General features: G+C 60.9%; 2 protein-coding genes across 2 annotated transcripts; both read right to left on the reverse strand.

Moving 5' to 3' along the window:
* Nucleotides 1-1,997: 1,997 nt before the first annotated feature.
* Nucleotides 1,998-4,128, reverse strand: LOC120753196 (uncharacterized). Its single transcript, XM_040065223.2, has 2 exons — nucleotides 3,991-4,128; nucleotides 1,998-3,610 (listed from the first exon to the last, which is right to left on the reverse strand). The coding sequence occupies exons 1-2, from the start codon at nucleotides 4,126-4,128 to the stop codon at nucleotides 2,129-2,131; spliced, it is 1,620 nt and encodes a 539-aa protein (XP_039921157.1). The 3' UTR covers nucleotides 1,998-2,128.
* Nucleotides 4,129-6,045: 1,917 nt separating this feature from the next.
* On the reverse strand, nucleotides 6,046-27,650 carry FBXO41 (F-box protein 41). The gene is made up of 12 exons (XM_040065227.1): nucleotides 26,916-27,650; nucleotides 20,012-20,240; nucleotides 18,473-18,552; nucleotides 18,065-18,370; nucleotides 17,708-17,942; nucleotides 16,522-16,637; nucleotides 16,150-16,302; nucleotides 13,683-13,778; nucleotides 11,288-11,406; nucleotides 10,216-10,374; nucleotides 8,598-8,713; nucleotides 6,046-6,180 (listed from the first exon to the last, which is right to left on the reverse strand). The coding sequence occupies exons 1-12, from the start codon at nucleotides 27,635-27,637 to the stop codon at nucleotides 6,118-6,120; spliced, it is 2,394 nt and encodes a 797-aa protein (XP_039921161.1). The 5' UTR covers nucleotides 27,638-27,650; the 3' UTR covers nucleotides 6,046-6,117.
* Nucleotides 27,651-27,764: the final 114 nt, after the last annotated feature.

Below are 27,764 nucleotides of genomic sequence, written 5' to 3' on the forward strand. Positions count from 1 at the left end.
ACTCCTAGGACAACATCTGCGGCAGATCTCACTCCTGGGACAACATCTGCGGCAGATCCCGCTCCTGGGACAACATCTGCAGCAGATCTCACTCCTGGGACAACATCTGCGGCAGATCTCACTCCTAGGACAACATCTCCAGCAGATCTCACTCCTAGGACAACATCTCCAGCAGATCCCGCTCCTGGGACAACATCTCCAGCAGATCTCACTCCTAGGACAACATCTGCGGCAGATCCTGCTCCTGGGACAACATCTGCGGCAGATCCCGCGCCTGGGACAACATCTGCGGCAGATCCCGCTCCTGGGACAACATCTGCAGCAGATCTCACTCCTGGGACAACATCTGCGGCAGATCTCACTCCTAGGACAACATCTGCAGCAGATCTCACTCCTAGGACAACATCTGCGGCAGATCCCGCTCCTGGGACAACATCTCCAGCAGATCTCACTCCGAGCACCCGGTTTAGCATCGAGGGACCGCGGGATGGGGGGAAAAAAAAGGGATGTTTGGTTCTCCAGACACTGGCACATCGCTGCGGAAAGACTAAAATAGACCTAAATTTATATAGAGTTAAAAAAATAACTTGGGAGGCCACGGGAACCTCTGGGGAGGGGAGGTCGCTGCCCCTCGGGCTCCGCTGCCGGAGCCGCCGCCGCCCTCCAGGGCTGCAGGGAATGATTCCAGTTCCTGGATTTATATATCTCTATTCTCTGCGCTGATTATCTCCTCTGATTATCTCGAAGCAACTGTGCATCACCCCTCGGCTTCCCAAAAACTGCCCCACACCATTGCACCCACTTGTCCCCGGCCCCAACCTGCCTCGTTCCCCTCCGCGGGGGCTCAATCCCGAGGCTGAATTAGAAAATTCCTTTTTTTTTTTTTTTCCCCCCTTGCTTCTGGGCAGTTTTCCCTCCTCGCTGCCGCAGCAGCTTTTCCTCGGTGCTCTCCCACCCTCCCCAGGGGTTATTGTGCCTCCCGCTGCAGGGGAAGGTCCCTCTCCACCTCCCAACACCCTGCATTGCTTCCGTCACAACAAACCATCCCTGCTTCCCAAAATCTCCCGGCTCCCTGGGATTGGTTTTTCACCTTTTAAAGCACTTTCTCATTTGGCACCAACTCCCAAGCGCTTTTGCTCCACCCCAACCTGCAGTTTCTCACCCCAAACTGAGGCTGAAGCCTTGCTCCAGCTCCCGGGCTGGGGCCTCCCCTAAAACAAAACATTTGTTAACCACTTGAGGAGCCATTACCGACACTTCTGGGGTCATTTTTTTTGTTCTGTTTTCCCTAAATCCAGGCTCTTTGGGAAGATCCAGACAAATCCCCGCCGTGGCTGTGCCCTTGGTGGCAGCAGGGACCAGGACAGGGCAAGAAGAGGGACAAAGGTTTCAAATCCTCCAGCCAGCCTGGGGGTTCCCGTTTCCCTCAGTCCCTGAGCCCCAAGGCAGAGGGATGAGGCAGGAGCTGATCCCCAGAGCGTTCCCGGCTCCCGGAAATCCAACACGAGGGACACACAAAACCGGGGGTTTGGGATAGCTTTGGTCCCCGAGCTGGCTTTGGTGATGTTGCTCCTCCTGAAATCCCTGACCAGCACCCAAACTCAGGTGAAGGGGAACGCTGGGAATGTCGGCCACGGGGAAGCTTTGGGAAAACTCGTCAGAAAAGGAATAAACCTCCCCCAAACCGGTCCTGCAGGAGCCAGGCTCGGAAGCAGCGTCCATCCATCGCCGTGACCCCAGTCCGTGGATTTTACCGGGGATTGTCATCACAGAGCCCCCCCCGGCACTTCTCATAATGGGCTGCGGGATTTGAAGGCTTTCCCAGGAAATTTGGTGTTTCTGTGTGTTTCCATCACGTCCAGAGGAAATGGAATCCACGGCCGTGGGCAGGATCCAGCTGACATTTCACAGCCCTTAATGAGCTCGTTAATAAGCCGGGCAATTAGGAGCCACCAGGAGGGCTCTCATTCCCACCACCCCTGTCACTGTGCCAGCGCCTTCATCCCAGCTGAGGAGGAGGAGGAGGAGGAGGAGGAGGAGGAAGGGATCCGTTCAAGCCCACGCAAAACAGGGAGAAACCCCCACTTCCCACCTTCTGATCCTTGAACCCGCCCAAGGCCTTGTGTCCTCAGAGGATTTTTGTGTAAACGTGGCTGTGCCGAGCTGGATTTTTCGGGGATGCTCTCAGGGGAGGCGACGGTGTGATCTGGTCTTGGGGATGCACCGAAGCACCGAATCTGGGCGAGGATCCCGCCGTGACCTCCAAACACCGAATCCAGGTGAGGATCCCGCTGTGACCTCCAAACGCTGAATCTGGGCGAGGATCCCGCCGTGACCTCCAAACACTGAATCCAGGTGAGGATCCCACCGTGACCTCCAAACACGTGAGGATCCCACCGTGACCTCCAAACGCTGAATCCAGGTGAGGATCCCGCCGTGACCTCCAAACACTGAATCCAGGTGAGGATCCCGCCGTGACCTCCAAACACCGAATCCAGCTGAGGATCCCGCCGTGACCTCCAAACACCGAATCCAGGTGAGGATCCCGCTGTGACCTCCAAACACCGAATCCAGGCGAGGATCCCACCGTGACCTCCAAACACCGAATCCAGGTGAGGATCCTGCCGTGACCTCCAAACACCGAATCCAGGTGAGGATCCCACTGTGACCTCCAAACGCTGAATCCAGGCGAGGATCTCACCGTGACCTCCAAACGCTGAATCCAGGTGAGGATCCCACTGTGACCTCCAAACACTGAATCCAGGTGAGGATCCCCCCGTGACCTCCAAACGCCGAATCCAGGTGAGGATCCCGCCGTGACCTCCAAACGCCGGATCCAGGTGAGGATCCCGCTGTGACCTCCAAACACTGAATCCAGGTGAGGATCCTGCCGTGACCTCCAAACGCCGAATCCAGGTGAGGATCCCACCGTGACCTCCAAACGCCGAATCCAGGTGAGGATCCCACCGTGACCTCCAAACGCTGAATCCAGGTGAGGATCCTGCCGTGACCTCCAAACACCAAATCCAGGTGAGGATCCCGCCGTGACCTCCAAACACCGAATCCAGGTGAGGATCCCGCCGTGACCTCCAAACACTGAATCCAGGTGAGGATCCCGCTGTGACCTCCAAACACTGAATGCAGGTGAGGATCCCACTGTGACCTCCAAACGCTGAATCCAGGTGAGGATCCCGCCGTGACCTCCAAACACCGAATCCAGGTGAGGATCCCGCCGTGACCTCCAAACACCGAATCCAGGTGAGGATCCCGCCGTGACCTCCAAACACTGAATCCAGGTGAGGATCCCGCTGTGACCTCCAAACACTGAATGCAGGTGAGGATCCCACTGTGACCTCCAAACGCTGAATCCAGGTGAGGATCCCGCCGTGACCTCCAAACGCCGAATCCAGGTGAGGATCCCACTGTGACCTCCAAACGCCGAATCCAGGTGAGGATCCCACTGTGACCTCCAAACACTGAATCCAGGTGAGGATCCCGCTGTGACCTCCAAACGCTGAATCCAGGTGAGGATCCCACCGTGACCTCCAAACACGTGAGGATCCCACCGTGACCTCCAAACACTGAATCCAGGCGAGGATCCCACCGTGACCTCCAAACGCCGAATCCAGGTGAGGATCCCGCCGTGACCTCCAAACGCCGGATCCAGGTGAGGATCCCGCCGTGACCTCCAAACACTGAATCCAGGCGAGGATCCCACCGTGACCTCCAAACGCCGAATCCAGGTGAGGATCCCACCGTGACCTCCAAACACCGAATCCAGGTGAGGATCCCGCCATGACCTCCAAACGCCGAATCCAGGTGAGGATCCCGCTGTGACCTCCAAACACTGAATCCAGGTGAGGATCCCGCCGTGACCTCCAAACGCCGGATCCAGGTGAGGATCCCGCCGTGACCTCCAAACGCTGAATCCAGGTGAGGATCCCGCCGTGACCTCCAAACACCGAATCCAGGCGAGGATCCCGCCGTGACCTCCAAACGCCGGTGGCAGGGGAGGGGTGGGGACGTCACGGCGTCACCCGCGCTCCAACGCCGACACGCGTGGCCAGCGACCCCGCCGGTGCACAAGGCTTCTCTGAGAGTCCTCAGCACCTCCTCCTCTCTTTCCATCACCTCATCCTCGCCCTCCCCACGGCCCCGAGGAGCCGGGAGAGGATCCAGGCACCGGCAAACCCGGATCAGCCACCCCCAGGCTCGGGCCGTGACTCCGGGCCACGAGAGTCTTTAAGCGTAGAGTGTACAAACATGCTGAGTATATAATTTCCCTTTAAAATCTCATTTTTCCTTCTTCTCTTTATAGAAATAAATACGAGCTTTGTTTCTGTTCTTAGTTTCCGAGGGAATTCCGCGGGTCCCTGCGCTGCGGTGGTGACGTCTCCGCTGGGCCCGGATGCTGCTGGATGGGCCCGGGCGGTTCCCGGTGGCTTTGCTGGGTGGTTTTTTGCTGGTCGGGGCATCCCTGGCTCCTCGTGGCCCCGGATCGGGAGCGTCCCAGGCTCCCCGGGGTGGAGGTAAAGCCACGCTGGGCACGGCAGGGCGCTGCTGCCGGGGAGCTCATCCCTGGGGACGTGCTGGCAGTTTCTCGCGGGCATTTTGGGGCTCCCACGTTTTGTGCGTTCGGGGCCTTCTCCTGGAAAGCTGCGCGGGAGCTGCCCAGGGCGGCTGTGGGCACAAATCCCTGCCCCTGTTTAGAGCAGACAGCGCAGGCGGCACCGAGGGCGGGCCAAGCCGGGGTCGGAGACGCAGGAGCCGCCTCCGGAGCCCCACCGGCCTCAGGGGTGATTTTCCCTCCTCCGGGAGCAGCCCCAGTCGAGGTCAGCAGCTCCTGTGCCGTGGATGAGGGCTGTGGTGCTGGGTCCGCAGCCCGGCCCCTCCTGGGAGGACGCTCCAGGCGAGCCCCTCGCCCCGGGGACGCGCTCTGGGAGCGTCCCCTCACAGCCACGCCGGCACCAAAGCCTCCAGCGCTGGCCCAGGGAAGAGGGGAAAGCCCCAAACCCACTTCGCCAGCTGCCTCCTCTCCGCTCAGCCCCGGGGCACGGGGTGGGCTGTGGGCACGGCCGGGCTGTGCCCGCTGCTGGCAGTGCTCTGATGGGTGTCCCCAATCCCAGGGGCACCTCCGGGTGCCTTCTCCCCGGGGTGGAGACGCCTGACCCTGCCGGATGCCTTTCCAAAGCCTTTTCCTATGGAAAAAAAAAGAGGATATTTTGGGGATGATGACGTCCTTGCAGGCAGAGGGGCGCTCGGAAGAAAAATCAGGCTTAGAAAATGGTGGCTGTGGATAAAGGACAGCCAGGGCTGTTGGTTGGTGCTTTGCCCGGGATCATCTCAGGATAATCTGGCCAGGGTTTCTCCTCCAGGCTGCTCGGGGAGGCGGTGGGATGGCAATCGAGGCTGTCCCGTGGCAGTGCCTCTCTCCACACGGGACGAACCGCCCCAGATGGAGTCAGGAGCGTGACCCGTGGCTCCTGGTGGATGAGGATTTTGGAGATGGTTTATTGCCTTGGCAGGAGGGTTTTGGTGGAGGGGGAGTGAGGCTGGAGACCCCCGGAAGAGCGCCCGTCTCTCCTGGCGTCCTGCGGCTCCCGAATCCCCCGAGGTGCAGCTCTGCTCTGGGCTTGTGCTCTGGTGGCTGCTGGTTTCTGGGAGCGCTTCCCCAGGCTCTGTCAAATCCCCGACGGAAAACGAGCAGAAACCCTCGGGGAACGCCGGGCCCTGGGCAGGAACAGCCCCTTCCCACCCCACCTCCATCACGCCCCGGAGAGGCCGAGCCCAGCGCTCTGCCAGGAGCCCCACGATCCCCCAAAACGGAGTTCGACGGAAAAGCCGTCCCCAAACGCGGATCCTCGGCCAGGAGCGGCCGCGGGGGTTCGAAGCCGTCTTCCCTCCTGGGAAGGAGCTCGGCCCTGGCCCTCGGGGCAGCCAGAAAACGTCCTTGAGTAGCACCTTCTCGCCCGCCAGCGGCCCCGGGGCCGCCCCAAGGCCTGGGGAGTTTGGGGTTCCTTGTGCACGAGCGGGGATCCCGGCCCACGCCGGGTTTGGTCTCGGGGGCCTCGGCTCCGCCGGGCAGGGCAGGGAGTGTGCTTTGGGTTCCCTGAAGGGCTAACAGCCTCCTTCCACCTTGATGTGTAAAATCTTGGAGAAGCCGGGTCTTTTCCTCAGGGCCTGGAAGGGGAGAAGGTGGTGGGGCTGGGGGGGAGCCAGCAGGGCCGTGGGGAGAGGGAGGGGAAGGGGGAACGCCTCAAATCCCTGTGGGGAGAGGGAGGGGAAGGGGGAACGCCTCAAATCCCTGTGGGGAGAGGGAGGAGAAGGGGGAACGCCTCAAATCCCTGTTTGGGGAAAGAAAAGGGTGATGGAGGAACAGGGGGAACGCCTCAAATCCCTGTGGGGAGAGGGAGGAACAGGGGGAACACCTCAAATCCCTGTGGGGAGAGGGAGGAACAGGGGAATCCCTCAAATCCCTGTGGGGAGAGGGAGGAACAGGGGAATGCCTCAAATCCCTGTGGGGAGAGGGAGGGGAAGGGGGAACACCTCAAATCCTTGTCGGGAGAGGGAGGAACAGGGGAATCCCTCAAATCCCTGTGGGGAGAGGGAGGGGAAGGGGGAACGCCTCAAATCCCTGTTTGGGGAGAGGGAGGAACAGGGGGAATGCCTCAAATCCCTGTGGGGAGAGGGAGGAACAGGGGGAACGCCTCAAATCCCTGTGGGGAGAGGGAGGAACAGGGGGAACACCTCAAATCCCTGTGGGGAGAGGGAGGGGAAGGGGGAACGCCTCAAATCCCTGTGGGGAGAGGGAGGAACAGGGGAATCCCTCAAATCCCTGTGGGGAGAGGGAGGAACAGGGGAATCCCTCAAATCCCTGTGGGGAGAGGGAGGGGAACAGGGAACACCTCAAATCCCTGTTTGGGGAGAGAGAGGAACAGGGGGAACACCTCAAATCCCTGTTTGGGGAGAGGGAGGAACAGGGGGAACACCTCAAATCCCTGTGGGGAGAGGGAGGAACAGGGGGAACGCCTCAAATCCCTGTGGGGAGAGGGAGGAACAGGGGGAACGCCTCAAATCCCTGTGGGGAGAGGGAGGAACAGGGGGAACGCCTCAAATCCCTGTGGGGAGAGGGAGGAACAGGGGGAACGCCTCAAATCCCTGTGGGGAGAGGGAGGAACAGGGGAACACCTCAAATCCCAGTGGGGAGAGGGAGGGGAAGGGGGAACGCCTCAAATCCCTGTGGGGAGAGGGAGGGGAAGGGGGAACGCCTCAAATCCCTGTGGGGAGAGGGAGGAACAGGGGGAATGCCTCAAATCCCTGTTTGGGGAGAGGGAGGAACAGGGGAATCCCTCAAATCCCTGTGGGGAGAGGGAGGAACAGGGGGAACACCTCAAATCCCTGTGGGGAGAGGGAGGAACAGGGGGAACGCCTCAAATCCCTGTGGGGAGAGGGAGGGGAAGGGGGAACACCTCAAATCCCTGTGGGGAGAGGGAGGAACAGGGGGAACGCCTCAAATCCCTGTTTGGGGAGAGGGAGGGGAAGGGGGAACGCCTCAAATCCCTGTTTGGAGAAAGAAAAGGGTGAGGGAGGAACAGGGGGAACACCTCAAATCCTTGTCAGGAGAGGGAGGAACAGGGGAATCCCTCAAATCCCTGTGGGGAGAGGGAGGAACAGGGGGAACGCCTCAAATCCCTTGGGGAGAGGGAGGGGAAGGGGGAATCCTTCAAATCCCTGTTTGGGGAAAGAAAAGGGTGATGGAGGAACAGGGAGAACACCTCAAATCCCTGTGGGGAGAGGGAGGAACAGGAGAATGCCTCAAATCCCTGCCAGGGGAAAGAAAAGGGTGAGGGAGGAACAAGGGAATCCCTGCCGTGGGAAGGACATGGGGCAAGGGAAAGAGAGGGGGGAACACCTCAAACCCCTGGGAAGGGTGTGGGGTGAGGCGGGGAGAAGGGAATCCCTGCCACGGGAAGGACACAGGGCACGGGAAGGAGTTTGGTGGGGGAGGATATCTCCAATCTCCGCCTCAGGGAAGACACAGGGGGAGGAAGGGAGAAGGGGGAACATCATCCCAGATCCCTGCTCCAGGAAGGAGAGAGGCAAGGGAGGGAGAGGGAGAACATTTCCGATCCCTGCCACGGAAGGACACGGGATGGAGGGAGAGAAGGGAGAGGAGGAACATTTCTGATCCCTGCCATGGAAGGACACAGGATGGAGGGAGAGGAGGAACATTTCTGATCCCTCACATGGAAGGACACAGGATGGAGGGAGAGGAGGAACATTTCTGATCCCTCACATGGAAGGGCACAGGATGGAGGGAGAGGGGGAACATTTCTGATCCCTGCCATGGGAAGGACACAGGATGGAGGGAGAGGGGGAACATTTCTGATCCCTGCCATGGAAGGACACAGGATGGAGGGAGAGGAGGAACATTTCCGATCCCTGCCACGGAAGGACACGGGATGGAGGGAGAGAAGGAGCATTTCTGATCCCTGCAATGGAAGGACACAGGGTGGAGGGAGAGGAGGAACATTTCTGATCCCCGACACGTCACAGGGCTGGTGACACTCGTGTTAGCTGGGATTGAGGCCCCTTACCTGGAGTTTGTTCACCATTTCTTCAAACATCTTCCTGGCTTCGGGGCTGTGGGGCTCCTTGAAGTAGTCCACAATCCCCACCTGCACCACGATGGATTTCAGGTTCCGGCACACACCTGGGGGCACAGGCACCACCTGGATCTGCACACCTGGCCACACGCAGCCCCCCACGGCCGGCAGGGGCCCCAGAGCCCACCCCGTGCTGCTCAAGGCCTTCTGTGCGTGGGGCACCCGGCCAAGGCCTCTGCGGGGAGCACCAGGGGCCGTGAGGTGACCCCAGTCCCCAACTGCTGTCCTCCTGGGGAGGAGGATTCCCTCCCTAGGGAACCCCTGGCGCTGCCACCCAGAGCGGTGGGATCCCAGCGAGTGCCACCGCGGTCACCCGAGCTGTGAGCACCAGGACAGAGCCTCCCGAGGCCGTGAACCTCCTGCCCTGGCAGTGACTGCAGCAAGCCCCGGGCTCAGGTGTGTCACAAACCTCGGGTGTGTCACAAACCTCAGGTGTGCCACAAACCTCAGGTGTGTCACAAACCTCAAATGTGCCACAAACCTCAGGTGTATCACAAACCTCAGGTGTGTCACAGACCTCGGGTGTGCCACAAACCTCAAATGTGTCACCAACCTCGGGTGTGTCACAAACCTTGGGTGTATCACAAACCTCAGGTGTGCCACAAACCTCAGGTGTATCACAAACCTCAGGTGTGTCACAAACCTCAGGTGTATCACAAACCTCAGGTGTGTCACAAACCTCGGGTGTGCCACAAACCTCGGGTGTGCCACAAACCTCGGGTGTGCCACAAACCTCAAATGTGTCACCAACCTCGGGTGTGTCACCAACCTCGGGTGTGTCACAAACCTCAGGTGTGTCACAAACCTCAGGTGTGTCACAAACATCAGGTGTGTCACAAACCTCAGGTGTGTCACCAACCTCAGGTGTGTCACCAACCTCAGGTGTGTCACAAACCTCGGGTGTGTCACAAACCTCACCTGTGTCACACACCTCACCTGTGTCACACACCTCAGCTCTGTCACACACCTCAGCTCTATCACACACCTCAGGTGTCACACACCTCAGGTGTCACACACCTCAGGTGTGTCACAAACCTCGGGTGTGTCACAAACCTCAAATATGCCACAAACCTCAGGTGTGTCACACACCTCACCTGTGTCACACACATTACCTGTGTCACACACCTCAGGTGTCACACACCTCAGCTGTGTCACACACATTACCTGTGTCTGTGTCATACACATTACCTGTGTCACACACATTACCTGTGTCACACACCTCACCTGTGTCACACACCTCAGCTCTGTCACACACCTCACCTGTGTCACACACCTCACCTGTGTCACACACCTCACCTGTGTCACACACCTCAGCTCTGTCACACACCTCAGGTGTCACACCCCCATCGAGGCCCCCGGGGCACACGGAGTGAACGTCTCCATCCTCTCAAGGGCACCGAGAGCAGCCCTCCCGGCCCGTCCCTGCTGGGGGACGCTGGATCCCCCCCTGACACCCTCCCCCGAGCTCCCGCGCCGCGGCCGGGGCCGCCAGAACGTTCCGGATCGGGGCGCAGCGTGCGCGGCCGGCGGCCCCGGAGCCGTCACTCACTGTTGAAGTGCAGCAGGGCTTTGGGGGTCACCGGGGTGGACGTGAGCACCAGCATCTCCAGCCCCTTCAGCCCCTCCCGACACACCTCGGCGGCCACCTCCTGGTTGATCTCGGCCACGTGGTCCAGCTCCAGCACCTGCAGCCTCATGCAGTTCCGGGCTGCGGGGACAGCGGCTCCTGTCAGCGCCCCGGGGCCGGGCCCGGCACGGGGAGGGGGCTGGGGGCACCCAGGGGTGCGGCTGTGGGGGTCCTGGTTCGGGGACAGGGGGCTCCTCCGCGGAGATCCCCACGGAGCATCCCCCTGCCTACGGCAGGGCGTCTCCTTGTCCACGGGAGAGGGAGGGAGGGGCTGCCCGGGGAGGGCTGGGGTCCCCACCCGTCCCTGGAGGTGTCGGGGAATGCCTGGGGGTGGCACTCAGTGCTCTGGGCTGGGGACAAGGTGGGCATGGGCACAGGGTGCACTCGGGGTCCCCAGAGATCGTTCCCAAGCCCAGTGATCCCATCTGTGACCCCGAGTGCTGGTGACAGTGTGGCCATTGGTGACAGGGTGCACTCGGGGTCCCCAGAGGCCCTTCCCAGGCCCAGTGCCCTGCTCTGTGACCCTGTGACACCGTGACCCCCAAGTGCTGGTGACAATGTGACCACTGGTGACAGGGTGCACTCGGTGTCCCCAGAGATCCTTCCCAAGCCCAGTGCCCTGCTCTGTGACCCTGTGACACCGTGACCCCAAGTGCTGGTGACAGTGTGGCCATTGGGCACAGGGTGCACTCGGTGTCCCCAGAGGCCCTTCCCAAGCCCAGTGATCCCATTTGTGACCCCATGATTGGTGACAGCGCGCACTCGGTGTCCCCAGATGCCCTCCCCAGGCCCCGTGCCCGCCCCGTGCCCCCGTGGCTCTGAGTGTTGGTGACAGTGTGGCCATTGGGCACAGGGTGCACTCGGTGTCCCCAGATGCCCTCCCCAGGCCCCGTGATCCCATTTGTGACCCCATGATTGGTGACAGGGTGCACTCGGTGTCCCCAGATGCCCTCCCCAGGCCCCCTGCCCGCCCCGTGGCCCCAGCAGTGCCTACCCAGGGACGCCAGGCCCTGCACGCCGCAGCCGGCCCCTCCGACGCCCAGCGCCCGCAGGTGGGGCCAGCAGCGCCCGATCATCTGCAGGCAGCGGTTGCTGAAGCGCGTCGGCTGCTGGCTGGGGACAGCAGGGACAAGAGCTGGGGGTGGCGCGGTCCCTCGGCCCCCCAGGCGCCCCTGAGAGGGCGTGGGGCTGGAGCTCTCCCCCCCCCAGCCTGGGGACCACCCCGGGGTGTCCCCACGTGAGCAGCACCCGGCGCCGTGCTGCGCTGGGACAGCTCCGAGTGCCCGGTGCCCAAAACCTTGTCCAGAGCAGCTGGGGCTGCCCCTGGATCCCTGGCAGTGCCCCAGCTTGGACACTGGGGCTGGAGCAGCCTGGGACAGTGGGAGGTGTCCCTGCCACGGCAGGGGGGGCACTGGGTGGGGTTTAAGGTTTCTTCCAACACAAACCGTTCCAGGATTCTGTGATTCCAACCCTGGAGACCCAAATCAGGCCCTGGATCAAAGCAGCAGCAGGGCCTGGAGCTCTGGCTCAGGAGCCAGGTGCCATGTGCTGCTCCCCCAGGGCAGACAGGAGCCACCAGGCCCTGACACCGCTGGGTGACATCGCCTGGGCACTGACACCGCTGGGTGACATCCCCATGGCACTGACACTGGTCTGTCCTGCTGGGTGACATCCCCTGGGCACTGACACTGCTGGGTGACATCCCTGGGCACTGACACCAGCCTCTCCAGCTGGGTGACATCCCTGGGTACTGACACTGGTCTGTCCTGCTGGGTGACATCCCCTGGGCACTGACACCGCTGGGTGACATCCCCTGGGCACTGACACCAACATCCCCTGGGCACTGACACCAACATCCCTGGGCACTGACACCAGCCTCTCCAGCTGGGTGACATCCCTGGGCACTGACACTGCTGGGTGATATCCCCTGGGCACTGACACCAGCCTCTCCAGCTGGGTGACATCCCTGGGCACTGACACTGCTGGGTGACATCCCCATGGCACTGACACCGACATCCCCTGGGCACTGACACCAGCTGGGTGACACCCCCTGGGCACTGACACTGACATTCCCTGGGCACTGACACCAGCCCCTCCTGCTGGGTGACATCCCCGGGCACTGACACTGGTCTATCATGCAAGTGACATCCCCTGGGCACTGACACTGCTCTGTCCTGCTGGGTGACATCGCCTGGGCACTGGCACTGACATCCCCATGGCACTGACACCAACATCCCTGGGCACTGACACTGGTCTGGCATGCAAGTGACATCCCCTGGGCACTGACACCGCTGGGTGACATCCCTGGGCACTGACACCGCTGGGTGATATCCCCTGGGCACTGACACTGGTCTGTCCTGCTGGGTGACATCGCCTGGGCACTGACCCTGACACCCCTGGGCACTGACACCAGCCCCTCCAGCTGGGTGACATCCCTGGGCACTGGCACTGACATCCCTGGGCACTGACCCTGACCTCCCCTGGGCACTGACACCAACATCCCTGGGCACTGACACCCCTGGGCACTGACACCCCTGGGCACTGACATCCCTGGGCACTGACATCCCACAGACTCTGACATCCCATGAACTCTGACATCCCACGGACTCTGACATCCCATGGACTCTGACATCCCATGAACTCTGACATCCCACGGACTCTGACATCCCATGGACTCTGACATCCCATGGACTCTGACATCCCACGGACTCTGACATCCCATGAACTCTGACATCCCACGGACTCTGACATCCCACGGACTCTGCTGAGGCACGGAGCTCTCACTCCTGCTGTGTGAGCCATCAGCTCCTGAGCACCCAGACGCTGTGGGCTGGGGGTGAGACTCCACCAGCAGCTCCCCCAAAACGCCTCCCAGAACGAGAGCAGCTGCAGTGCCCCCCAAGGGGTGACACACCTTCAGCAACACCCAGCCTCCAGGGCTGCTGCTGCTGAGCGGTGAGAGCCCAGGCTGGCCTTTGGTGCCCAGTGCCACCTCCCGGGGCCAGCGCAGCTCCCTCAGGTGAGCAGCCTCCCCGGAGCACTCCCGGCCCAGCAGGGAGCTGCAGACACCCCCCAGCCCCCAGATTTCACGGGGAGGGATGGGGCTGAGCTCCTGCTCTCACGCACCGCGCTCCGGGATTGCCGCTCATCCCTCCCTGAAGCAAAAATCAGGTTCTGGCGCCCAATTCCTTTCCAGCTCAGTGGTGCCCCTCACACACAGCGGGGTCTCCTCCAAACCCAACTCCATCCCTGGCAGTGTCCCAGGCCGGGTTGGACACTGGGGTTGGAGCCCCTGGGGCAGCGGGAGGTGTCCCTGCCACGGCAGGGGTGGCACTGGTGGGATTTGGGGTCCCTTCCCACCCAGCCCGTCCGGTGGTCCCGTGCCTTACCAGGGGTGCAGGGGTGCGACCTGGAGGGAGATGATGTCCCTGCAGCCTGCTCCAAGGGCCCAGATGACTTCATGGCCCACGGGGTCCGTGGAGCTCCTGGAACAAGACAGGGGACACGGGATGGCCCCACCAGCAGCGGGGTCTGCATCCCCCGGGGAGCTCCCCGGAGCACCCAGAGGTCCCAATGTGCTCCTTATTCCCAGCAGCCAGCCCCAGCAGCAAGCTGTGAGGAAGGCTGGAGGCATTCCCCATGGAGCGGTGCCCACGGATGGGCACTGTGCAGAGGCTGAGGCTGCAGGTGAAGGGGGAGGCAGCGCTGGAGGGGAGGCTGAGGGTGGAAGGTGAGCTGGAGCTGCATGTCCCACACCCAAAAGTGACCAGAGACCGGCAGGCACCGCCAGGCCGCGTGTCCCAGTGTCCCGGGGTGACCGTGGATCCCCAATCGTCTGTTGGGCGCAAAGGGCAGGGGAAGCGCCGTTTGTTTGTTTTATCCCAGGAGAACTCCGCTCCTCGGAGTGACCTTGAGGCGGGGCAGTTGGAGCACTGCAGGACGAAAGAAGCTCTGTTGCTGTTTTTTCCCCTGCAGTTAGTTTAGTCCTAGCACAGTTAGACGCTGGAGAATAGCTGAAGCTTTTTGGCTTTTTTTTTCCTCTTTTTTTTTTCCTCTTTTTTTTTTTTTTCCCTTCTTTTTTTCCTTTTTTTGCCCTCTCCTCAGAACTGTTCCAACTTCTCCGGACTAAGGACCTGGGGAAGCACCGGGGGCCTCCACAGGGGACCCACCCCACCAAGACCAGCCCTGCACATCTCCTTTTCTCCCAGCGCCAGCGGAGACAGAGCGGTGGAGCACAGTGACGACCCTCAAGAGGAGACTTTCTTTAAGTTTGTGATCCCTCCGTAAGCAGCACGAAGCTCTTGTCATCAGGGATTGTGCTGGGAGTGCTTTGCCTGTTTAATAAACAGCTTTTTTCCACTTCTCTCTGAGGAAGCCTTTTCCCGAACCGCTTGGGGGAGGGAAGGGGGAGCCCGTGGGAGGGTTTCTCCCAAAATCTGTCTGAAACCACCACACCCAGACAGAGCCTGTCCCTGCAGGTCACTGCTGTCCCCTGGCCCGCGTGGGGACAGTGCCAGGCCGTGGGAGGGACACGTCAGGCAGTGCTCCGTGGCCTCTGTCCCCGCTGTGTGGCTGTGCCACTGTGTCCCTAGGTGGCTCCTGGCCAAGTGTCACTGCAGGGGTTGCTGTGGCTGCTCCTCCGTGTCCTTGGAGGTACCAGGTGATCCCAGAGCCCAGCTCCGTGGAGAGGTGCCACAGAGGTGCCACCACCCTGATGCCACCAGCCCAAACAGTCCCCTGGCTGTCCCACCACACCAGGAGCCTTCCAGGGACCGGGGCCGCGCTTCCCAAGTCTAAATGCCCCAGTTCAGAACTTGAGGCAAGCCTGAAAATACGGCTGGGTGTGACGTGGAGCTCTTCACACACGTGTGCCGGAGCAGGGTGCCAAGAGCAGCGGGGTAATCAGAGCGTGAGTCACAGGCACAGGCTGTGCCAGGAGCCCCCGGGCTCGCTCTGCTGCGCTTGGAGCAGCCTTGGGGTTAAACCTGGCAGCTCTGGGCTGTCCCCTGTCTCGTGGTGTGGGTCAGAGCGGGCTCCGAGCTCCCGGGGTTCACAGTGCCTGGATGTGCTTTCTCTGCCCCGGCTGCATCAGCAGCAGGTGGAGCGGACACCGAGGCTGAGGTGGTTGTGTGCAGGTGCTGCAGGGCAAGGATTGTCCTCCTGGAGGGCAGAGGGAAGGACAATCCCGTCTCCACAGGTGGCCAAAACTACGGAGTGGCCAGTGATGCCCTCCAGGGCCTGTGACCTCCTCCAGGATCATCGTGACTCTCGTGTCCTCGGCCTCAGGCGAGGTCTCCAAGCTGAATTTTGGCTGTGCCACGGCAGAGCTGTTCCTCGCTCCCAGGAGAGAGGGACCCCGAGCCTCTTGTCTCCATTGAGTCCTTCATCAGGGGCACCAGCCTGGCGGGACCTCACCGGGCACCTCCTCCTCACCCTTCTCTACCACAAAGTCTCCTTTGCCAAGCCCCCGGCCATGCCTCCAGCCGGGAGGAGATGGGTGACGGGATGATGGGAACGGAGCTGGGAGTGAGACACCGGCACGGGAACAGGCTGGAAGGGGACAGGAGCTGCGGGGACAGGAGCTGCGGGGACAGGAGCTGCGGGGACAGGAGCTGTGGGGACAGGAGCTGCGGGGACAGGAGCTGCGGGGACAGGAGCTGCGGGGACAGGAGCTGCGGGGACAGGAGCTGCAGGGACAGGAGCTGCGGGGACAGCTGGCACCGGGGACAGCGGGGACACCGGGGACACCGGCAGGTCCTTTGCACGGGGCCAGGGAACGGGGGCGAGCGCAGCAGGGCCCACGGGCGCTCCCAGCCGTGCCCCCGCACCACGCCGGGTGCCGGCGGCCGTCCTTACCGGTAGGTGACGGCCTGCAGGGCGCGGCAGTAGCAGCTGGCCAGCCAGAGCGAGCGGTCCGTGAGCACGTTGGGGCAGTGCGAGATGCGCAGGATCAGCAGGTTGCTGCCCGTGGCCTTCAGCAGCGACTCCAGCCCGGCCTCCAGGCAGCCGCTGCGGGCACGGAGCCGGCCTCAGCGCCGCGCTCGCCCTCCCCTGCTGCCGCCCCGCCGCGGTGACGCGTCCCACGGGCGCCCGGGACACCCACAGCAGGAGCCGCTGTGCGCCGGGGGCCGTGGTGGGGATGGAGGCTGGGGCTCGTGGAGCTGAGCAGCCCTGAGGAGCAGCAGCTCCGGCTGTGGGACAGGGGGACAGGGGGACACGGGGACTCACCGTGTGCTCTTCATGTAATCCTCCTTGCTCTCCTTCTTGCCCCGCTGGCGCGGCTTCAGGTTTTGGAGGGTGAGGGAATGCATCTGGGTGCACCACTGGGACAGCATGGCCAGGAACTGCGGCACGGGGGCGGCGGTCACTGCCAGGGACACCCCAGAGCGTCCCACGCCACCCACGCCCGGCGGGGAACACGCGTGGCGGGAATGCGTGAGGGTGAACGTACGAGGGCAGGGCAGAGCATGTGCCACAAAACCGTGGGCGAGGCCAAAAAATCACAGGTGTGACCACAAAATCATGGGTGTGACCACAAAATCACAGGTGTGACTACAAAATCATAGGTGTGACCATTAAACCGGGGTTGTGACCAAAAAACTCTGTGTGTGGCCAAAAAATCACAGGTGAGACCACAAAATCATGGGTGTGACCACAAAATCACAAGTATGACCACTAAACCGTGGGTGTGACCAAAAAACCGCGGGTGTGGCCAAAAAATCACAGGTTTGACCACAAAATCACAGGTGTGACTACAAAATCATGGGTGTGACCACAAAACCATGGGTGTGACCACAAAATCACAGGTGTGACCACAAAATCATAGGTATGACCACTAAACCGGGGGTGTAACCAAAAAAATGTGTGTGGCCAAAAAATTCACAAGTGTGGCCACAAAATCATGGGTGTGACCGCAAAATCACAGGTATGACCACTAAACCGTGGGTTTGACCAAAAAAACCGTGGGTGTGGCCAAAAAATCACAGGTGAGACCACAAAATCACAGGTGTGACCACAAAATCACAGGTGTGACTACAAAATCACAGGTGTGACCACTAAAACGGGGGTGTGACCAAAAAAATGTGTGTGGCCAAAAATTCACAAGTGTGGCCACAAAACCATGGGTATGACCACAAAATCACGGGCGTGGTCACAAAAATCACGGGCATGGGCATAAAACCATGGGCATGACTACCAAACCAGGGGTGTGGCCACAAAAGCACACGAAAACCCGTGCGGGTGTGAGCTCCTGGGTCGTTCCCCTGCGCACCTGCAGCCCCTCCAGCAAGTGCCCACCCGCGTCCCCCGTGACCGTGGTGGCACGAACGCTCCCGCCCAGCAGGGAGACGCTCACACAGCTTCACCCTTCACACGACAGGCCGTGCCCCAGGCAGAGCCGGACCCTCCCCGGTACCTTGGAGGAGACCCTGGCGTTCTCCAGCAGCACCCGCGTCCACACGGCCGGGTGCCGGGCCACGAACTTCCAGTCCTTGCAGACCTCGGCGGCGCGCAGCAGGGTCTTGGTGTCCAGGTAGGTGAAGATGCAGAAGAGAGCCGCGCGCATCTTGAGGATCTCGGGGCTGATGACCTCGCTGCAGTGGCCCGGGCTGCCCCGCTCCAGCCGGCACGCCTTGCCCCCGGCGCCCTCGGGCCCGGCCGCGGGACACCCGGCGTCGGTGGCCACTGGAGCGCGGGGACGACAGCGGGTGAGGGAAACTCCTCCGACCGGCCCAACCTTCCCGTCCCGGCCCCCAAAATCCCTCCGCGCTGCCTCTCACCCGTCAGGCGGCAGCCGCCGGCGAGTCGGGACGCGGCGGATCCCGGCGCCTCCGGCTCCCAGCCCTCGGCCTCCGACTCGGTGGTGCGGGAGCCCACGTCGGACACGTCGCCCTCCTCGCCCTCGGTGCTGTTGCGGTAGGGCCGGCGGTGCCAGTTCTGGATGGCCTGGCGCCGCAGCCCCGAGCCCCGCGCCGCGTAGGGGTGTCCGTCGGCGGCGTCGTCCGCGGGACACGGCTCGGCGCTGTCGCTGTCGTAGCAGCCCGAGCTCTGCGACACGGCCTTGGCCCGGCTCGAGGCCCTGGGGACAGCGACGTCCGGGCTCAGGGCCGGCCGGGGAGCGCGTCCCGTCCCCGGAACCGTCCCGTTCGAACCGCGAGCGGGGGCAGGCGGCGGCGCTCACCCGGTGCTGGAGGAGGAGCGCTGGTTGGGCACGGCGTAGGGACCGTGCACGGCCGCGCCCGGCCCCGGGAGCCGCTCTCTCTGCGGGGACAGGGGACGGGAGGAGACAACGTGGCACAACCCGGAGTGCGCACGGTGCGGCCCAGGGAGGGGACCCCGCTAACCCACCAGTGACAAACGGGACCCCCAAACACACCAGTGATAAATGGGACCCCGCTAACCCACCAGTGACAAACGGGACCCCCAAACACACCAGTGATAAATGGGACCCCGCTAACCCACCAGTGACAAACGGGACCCCCAAACACACCAGTGATAAATGGGACCCCCCAAACCCATCAGTGATAAATGGGAACCCCAAACACACCAGTGATAAATGGGACCCCGCTAACCCACCAGTGAATAAATGGGAATCCACTAACCCACCAGTGACAAACGGGACCCCCAAACCCACCAGTGATAAACGGGAACCCCAAACACACCAGTGATAAACGGAAACCCCCAAACCCATCAGTGATAAACGGGACCCTGCTAACCCACCAGTGATAAACGGGACCCCCAAACCCATCAGCGATAAACAGGAACCCCCAAACACACCAGTGATAAATGGGAACCCCACTAACCCACCAGTGATAAATGGGAACCCCCAAACCCATCAGTGATAAACAGGAACCCCAAACACACCAGTGATAAACAGGAACCCCAAACACACCACTGATAAACGGGAATCCACTAACCCATCAGTGATAAACAGGAACCCCCAAACCCACCAGTGATAAATGGGACCCTGTTAACCCACCGGTGATTAATGGGAACCCCCAAACACACCAGTGATAAACAGGAGCCCCCAAACCCACCAGTGATAAACGGGAATCCACTAACCGATCAGTGAACAAATGGGAATCCACTAACCCACCAGTGATAAAGGGAACCCTGCTAACCCATCAGTGCCAAACGGGAACCCCCAAACCCACCAGTGATAAATGGGACCCCGCTAACCCACCAGTGATAAACAGGTACCCCAAACCCACCAGTGATAAACGGGAACCTCCAAACCCACCAGTGATAAACAGGTACCCCAAACCCACCACTGATAAACAGGAACCCCCAAACCCACCAATGCCAAATGATCCTGCAAACCCACCAGTGATAAATGGGACCCCCCCAAACCATCCAGTGATAAATGGGAACCCCCAAACCCACCAGTGCCAAACGGGAACCCCCAAACCCACCAGTGCCAGCTGTTTTGGGGGTCACCCTCCCCCAGCGGGATGCAGAACAGCATCTCCAGCATCACCCAGCACCATGGGAACACCGACCCACCGGGAAACAACTTCTCAGTGGGATCCCCCACCCAGGATTCTCCATTTCCCTTGGGAAGGAGACGGGGGCCCTGCACCGCCCCGCCCGGCCCCTGGCAGAGGAGAGCCAGGGGCGCATTCCTGAAGCCAGGCTTGCGTTAAGGAAGCCCCGGGGGCGTTCCCGAAACCCCCGGAACATTCCCGAAGCCCCGGGCGCGTTCCCGCAGCCGTGCCCGTGCCTGCGCCCGCAGAGGTACCGCTCGGGCGATGGCCTTGGTGCCCGGGGTGCCGCAGCGTCCCAGGCTGCCGTTGGGAGTGGTGCCGCAGCTGCTGCTGATGATCTGCAGCTGCTTCTCGGCGCGGTCGGCGCGGTCCAGCAGCTCCTCGATGAAGTGCTGCAGCCGCACCTTGGCGTTGGCCTCGCGCGCCGCCGTCTCCTTCAGGAACTGGTCGATCTGCAGCACCTCCCTGGCACGGGGACCCCGGTGACACCCCGCGGCTCCCCCACACACCCGTCCCCTGGCCGCCTCCGTCCCCACGGCGCCGTCCTCGGCCCGATCCCGGCCTGTGCCAGCCCAGGTGGCCCCGGGGTGGGCTGGGGCAGGACGGGGATGGAGGGACGGTCCCGGCGTGCAGGGGGAGGCTGTCACCTTGGGTTTGGGGTGAGGGGACATCCCCGGCACCCCCAGGACTGGAATCAGGCTCCTGAGCACCATGGAGCGGAGGGAAGAGGATGATGACGGTGTGACAGGGGGAGGGAGGAGGATGGCAGCGACACCCCTAAACCCTGCCGCGGCTGCAGGGCCCCGGCTCCCTCATTAACGCATTAATTAGCAGGGGCTCGGGAGGAGACACAGACAGAGCACACACAGAGCACACAGAGCACACACACACAGACACACACAGACACAGAGCACACACACACAGACACACACAGACACAGAGCACCCAGAGCACACACACACACGGTGCACACACAGCACACACACACAGAGCACACACACACAGAGCACACACACACACAGAGCACACACACACACGGTGCACACACAGCACACACACACAGAGCACACACACAGAGCGCACACAGACACACACAGACACAGAGCACCCAGAGCACACACACACACGGTGCACACACAGCACACACACACAGAGCACACACACACAGAGCACACACACACACAGAGCACACACACACACGGTGCACACACAGCACACACACACAGAGCACACACACAGAGCGCACACACACACACACAGACACAGAGCACACAGAGCACACACACACACGGTGCACACACAGCACACACACACAGAGCACACAGAGCACACAGAGCACACACACACAGACACACACAGACACAGAGCACACACACACAGAGACACACAGAGCACACACACAGAGCATACACACACACATACACACACACAGAGCACACACACAGAGCACACAGAGCACACAGAGCACACACACAGAGCATACACACACACACACAGAGCACACACACAGAGCACACAGAGCACACACACACACAGAGCACACACACACACACAGACACAGAGCACACACACACAGAGCACACACACAGAGCACACACACACACACAGAGCACACACAGAGCACACAGAGCACACACACACACGGTGCACACACAGCACACACACACAGAGCACACACAGAGCACACACACACAGACACACAGAGCACACACACACACAGACACACAGAGCACACACACACACAGAGCACACACACAGAGCACACACACACACAGAGCACACACAGAGCACACACAGAGCACAAAGAGCACACACACACAGACACAGAGCACACACACACAGACACAGAGCACACACAGAGCACACAGAGCACACACACACAGACACAGAGCGCACACACACAGAGCACACACTCACAGAGCACACACACACACAGAGCACACACAGAGCACACACAGAGCACAAAGAGCACACACACACAGACACAGAGCACACACACACAGACACAGAGCACACACAGAGCACACAGAGCACACACACACAGACACAGAGCGCACACACACAGAGCACACACTCACAGAGCACACACAGAGCACACACAGAGCACACAGAGCACACACACACAGACACAGAGCACACACAGAGCACACACAGACACAGAGCACACACAGAGCACACACAGACACAGAGCACACACACAGAGCACACAGAGCACACACACAGACACAGAGCACACACAGCACACACACAGAGCACACAGACACAGAGCACACACACAGAGCACACAGAGCACACACACAGACACAGAGCACACACAGCACACACACAGAGCACACACACAGACACAGAGCACACACACAGAGCACACAGAGCACACACACAGACACAGAGCACACACAGCACACACACAGAGCACACACACAGACACAGAGCACACACACACACAGAGCACACACACAGACACAGAGCACACACACACACAGAGCACACACACAGACACAGAGCACACACACACACAGAGCACACACACACAGAGCACACACACAGAGCACACACACACACACAGAGCACACAGAGCACACACACACACACAGAGCACACACACAGAGCACACACACAGACACAGACACAGAGCGCACACACACACACAGAGCACACACACAGAGCACACACAGAGCACACACACAGACACAGAGCACACACACAGAGCACACACACAGAGCACACACACACACACAGAGCACACACACACACGGTGCACACACAGCACACACACACAGAGCACACAGAGCACACAGAGCACACACACAGACACAGAGCACACACAGAACACACACAGAGCACACACACAGAGCACACACAGAGCACACACACAGACACAGAGCACACACACACACTGAGCACACACACAGCACACACACAGAGCACACACACAGACACAGAGCACACACACAGAGCACACACACAGAGCACACACACACACACAGAGCACACACACACACGGTGCACACACAGCACACACACACAGAGCACACAGAGCACACAGAGCACACACACAGACACAGAGCACACACAGAACACACACAGAGCACACACACAGAGCACACACAGAGCACACACACAGACACAGAGCACACACACACACTGAGCACACACACAGCACACACACAGAACACACACACAGACACAGACACAGAGCGCACACACACACACAGAGCACACACACAGAGCACACACAGAGCACACACACACACAGAGCACACACACACTCAGAGCACACACACACACTCACAGAGCACACACAGAGCACACAGAGCACACACACACTCAGAGCACACACACACACTCACAGAGCACACACACACACACAGACACAGATCACACAGAGTGCACACACACACACAGAGCACACGCACACACAGACACAGATCACACAGAGCGCACACACACAGAGCACACAGAGCACACACACAGAGCATGCACACACACAGAGCATACACACACACATACACACACACACAGAGCACACACACAGAGCACACACAGAGTGTGCACACACGCAGACACAGAGCACACACACACAGAGCTCACACACAGCACACACAGACACAGAGCACACACACTATGCTCACACAGACAGCTGCTCACACCTGCTGTGCTCACTCACACACACACACACACACACAGAACTGCTCACACACACTATGCTCACACACACACAGAACTGCTCACACCTGCTGTGCTCACTCACACACACACACACACACACACACAGAACTGCTCACACCTCCCCTCAGCATCCTGCAACCCCTGAGGATGCACAGACACAGCTTTGCACGTTTGTCTGGGGCTCAGCTGACCTTGCACACCTGACCATGCACACCTAGACACCAACCTGACCACAGGAACCCAACCACACACACACGGCCTTGCACACCTGATCACACCTGAGCTCAGAGCCCTGGCTGTGCACACCTGGACACCAAACCTGACCTGATCACACCTGATCAAACACACCTGATCACACCTGAGCTCAGAGCCCTGGCCGTGCACACCTGGGCAGCAAACCTGACTGTGCACACCTGATCACACCTGATCACACACACCTGACCTTGCACACCTGATCACACCTGACCTCAGAACCATGGCTGTGCACACCTGGACACCAAACCTGATCACACACACCTGACTTTGCACACCTGGACACACCTGACCTCAGAGCCATGGCCGTGCACACCTGGACACCAAACCTGATCACACACACCTGACCTTGCACACCTGGACACAATGATCTGCTCAGAAGCACAAAGGAAAAGGAGGGGGCAGCCCTCATTGACCTGATTCCCACTGCTGCCTATCAATTACCAATTCACTACCAATTAGGTACCAATTAATTATCAATTAATTTCTCCCCAACCTGCCGATCGCAGGCAGAGCCTGGGAGCTCGGGGGGTGCTCAGGGAAGGGGCCCCGGGGGATTTGGAAGGCAAATGTGGAGCTGGGCAGCAGCTGTAAGGTGATGCTGATGGTTATCGCCCACATCTCTCTCATTCCCATGGACTGGGTGGAAAAACACTCCTGGCAAAGGAAACGGAGCCCAGGAGCCAAAGGTCTCCCGGGAGGACAGCGGCTTCGTGGTGCCGTGGAGCTGGCAGGGCTGGGAAATGTCCCCACAGCGTTTTCAGGGAAGGCTTTGCCGATTAAAGCCATCTCTGATGACTCTCCCACGTCCAGGGGAAAAGCTCCTCTCACAGCAGCGCTTCCCATCCCCTCCCTGCGGCCTCACGAGGGGTTTTGTCCCGTGGGGTGGAGGAGTTTGGGGGCTGACGGGGACAGCCGAGGGGCAGGAGGGTTTCTCTGAGGAATGGGAGGTGCAGCAGGTACTTTTGGGGCATAAACCCAGGGTTTCAGGTGGTAACATTGTCCAGGCCCCACCAAGAGATATTTGACCCTGGATTTCCCCTGTCTGGCTGTCTCCAGGCCCTGCTCCAGACTTATCCATGCTGGAGTCCTTAATTCCCGCACCACCTATCCCCAGAGTGCCCCTGGAAAACACCCACGAGGCAGCCCCCAGACCCCTCATTGCCTGAACAAAAATGTGCCCCAAACCCCTCAATGCCTGCCCCATAAATGTGCCCCCAGACCTCTCATTGCCCATCCCATAAATGTGCCCCCAGACCCCTCATTGCCTGTCCCAAAATGTGCCCCCAGACCCCTCATTGCCTGTCCCAAAATGTGCCCCCAGACCCCTCATTGCCTGTCCCAAAAGGTACCCCCAAACCCCTCATGGCCTGTCCCAAAAATGTGCCCCAAACCCCTCAGTCTGTCCCTCAAATGTGCCCCCAGACCCCTGATTGCCTGAACAAAAATGTGCCCAAAACCCCTCAATGTCTGTCCCACAGATGTGCCCAAAACCCCTCATTACCCATACCACAAATGTGCCCCCAAACCTCTCATTGCCCATCCCACAAATGTGCCCCAAACCCCCCATTGCCTGTCCCTGGAATCTGCCCCAAACCCCTCAATGCCCATCCCACAAATCTGCCCCAAACCCCTCAACATCTGTCCCTCACATGTGCCCCCAGACCCCTGATTGCCTGTCCCAAAATGTGCCCCAAACCCCTCAATGCCTGCCACACAAATGTGCCCCAAACCCCTCATTGCCCATCCCACAAATGTGCCCCAAACCCCCCAATGTCTGCCCCACAAATGTGCCCCAAACCCCCCAATGTCTGCCCCACAAATGTGCCCCAAACCCCCCAATGTCTGCCCCACAAATGTGCCCCAAACCCCCCAATGTCTGCCCCACACATGTGCCCCAAACCCCTCAATGCCTATCCCAAAATCTGCCCCAAACCCCTCAATGCCCATCCCACAGACGTGCCCCCAAACCTCTCATTGCCCATCCCATAAATGTGCCCCCAGACTCCCCATTGCCTGCCCCACAAATCTGCCCCAAACCCCTCAATGTCTGTCCCTCAAATCTGCCCCAAACCCCTCAATGCCCATCCCACAAATGTGCCCCCAGACCCCCCATTGCCTGTCCCAAAATGTGCCCCAAACCCCTCAATGCCCATCCCATAAATGTGCCCCAAATGTGCCTGTCCCTGAAATCTGTCCCAAACCCCTCAATGTCTGTCCCTCAAATCTGCCCCAAACCCCTCAATGCCTGCCCCTGAAATCTGCCCCAAACCCCTCAATGTCTGTCCCAAAATCTGCCCCAAACCCCTCAATGCCCATCCCACAGACGTGCCCCCAAACCTGGGGGTGTCCATATGGACCCCAGGGTCACCCCGCCCCTCAGCCAGGACCTCCCCCACCCTGGGAGCTCTGTTTCTGATCCAGCTCGTTATTCTGGAGTCAAACTCCTTCCCAAACGTTGGGAGGATGACGGGAATCAAAACAATCCCTTTGCGAATCCCGGCAGTGCTCCCAGCCCAGCCACCCCTGTCCCCCACAAACTCCTCCTGACTCGCTGGGCCCCCCCAGCTCTGCCCAGCCTCCCGAGGAGCAAGGTCTGGTTTGCTGGGACGGCGCCCGTGGGCAGGATCGGGGTGGAGGGAATCTCAGGAGCGGCGCTGGGGCGGGCAGGGGGTGCGGGGCGGGGAATATGGGGTGAGGGTGAGGATGGCAGCGTCACGGGGTCTAACAGCAAACGGAGGGGCCCCGCTTGGGCTGCCCCACCCTCCCTCTGGGAGAAAAACCTGGAATTCGGCACGGGGGTGGCAACGAGGTGGGATTCAAGGTTCCTTCAACCCAAAGCAGCCTGGCGGTGTCCTGGGGGCACTGGTGGCTCCGGGACGGGGTGTGGCTTGTCATGACCCAGGCGTGGAGGGGCCCGGGTCTGTGGGGACACCGCGGGGGTGGGAGAAGAGGCAGAGCCTGAAAAGGGGTGATGCTGGTGGGCGTCACCGCGGGGCTGTGCCTGAGCCCTGAGCGACTGCTGGTGGTACCGGGCTCCTCTGGACTGATGGAATTGTTCGGATTGGAAGAGACCCCAAAGGTCATCTCCTTCCACCCCTACCACGGCCAGGGACAGCTTCCAGTGTTCCCCACTGCCCCAAACCCCGTCCAGCCTGGCCTGGAGCCCCTGCAGGGATGGGGCAGGAGTCACTGCCAGGACGGGGACAAAGGACTCACTGCTGCTTCCGGGTGAGCTCCTGCTCCTTCTGCACCAGGTCCTGCTTGAGGGACGCCAGCATCTCCACGCTGACATCCACCTGGCGGGACAGCTCCGACGCCCGGTCCTCCAGCTCCTGCTTCTCCCGGCTCAGCCGCAGGCTCTCCTGCTTGGCCTTCTCCAGCTCCGAGCTCTTGCGGTCCAGCTCCACCTGGAGCCGGCCCACCTGCGAGGCGATCTTCTGCTCCACCTCCTCCGTCAGCTTCTCCAGCCTCTTGTCCACCTCCAGCTTCTCGAAGGCGCGGATCTTCAGGCGGGCCAGGCCCTCCTCGTAGGCCGCGTCCACGGCGGCCGGCGGGGCGGGCGCGGGCGCCACGGCCTTGCCCCGGGCGAAGATCTCGCTCAGCGGGATCTCGATCTCGTGGACATAGCGGGGCGAGGGCGACGACGACGGCGCCGGCTCCAGCTCCTCGGCGGGCACCAGGTCGCAGGAGAAGCGCTGGTCCTTGCCCTGGAAGGAGGTGCTCTCAAAGTAGTCCCTGCGGGCGGCCGGGGTCAGCAGGGCCCCGTCGGCGGCCAGCGGGAAGACGGCGGCGTCGCAGATGCTGTTGGTCTTGGAGAGCACGTAGAGGGTCTCGTAGGTGTGGTTGTACTCCAGGTGCGCGCGCAGCGAGGACAGGCTGCGGAAGCGCTTGTGCTCCCCGCAGCGCGGACACCGGTAGGGCAGGTCCAGCGAGGCCATCCCTCAGCTCCGCTCCCCGGGGCGCCCGCGGCCCCGCTCATGGCCCGGCGCCCGGCCCCCGGGGGCGCGCGGGGAGCGCCGGGGAGCCCCCGGCACAGGGGCGGCGGCTCCGCAGGGACATGGCGCG

The sequence above is a fragment of the Hirundo rustica genome, chromosome 5, assembly GCF_015227805.2.
Source record: "Hirundo rustica isolate bHirRus1 chromosome 5, bHirRus1.pri.v3, whole genome shotgun sequence".
Taxonomy (NCBI): Eukaryota; Metazoa; Chordata; class Aves; order Passeriformes; family Hirundinidae; genus Hirundo; species Hirundo rustica.

Bases quoted from the DNA above. Each gene is read 5' to 3' on its own strand.
- LOC120753196 (XM_040065223.2), bottom strand. From the start codon at position 4,128: ATGGAAAGAGAGGAGGAGGTGCTGAGGACTCTCAGAGAAGCCTTGTGC. The intron at 3,611-3,990 runs GTCACGGCGGGA...CGGCGTTTGGAG, and splicing joins CCTGCCACCGGCGTTTGGAG to GTCACGGTGGGATCCTCGCC.
- FBXO41 (XM_040065227.1), bottom strand. From the start codon at position 27,637: ATGGCCTCGCTGGACCTGCCCTACCGGTGTCCGCGCTGCGGGGAGCAC. The intron at 18,553-20,011 runs GCACGGGCACGG...CTGTCCCCGCAG, and splicing joins CGGTACCTCTGCGGGCGCAG to AGAGAGCGGCTCCCGGGGCC. The intron at 16,638-17,707 runs GTACCGGGGAGG...CCCGTGCCGCAG, and splicing joins ACGCCAGGGTCTCCTCCAAG to TTCCTGGCCATGCTGTCCCA.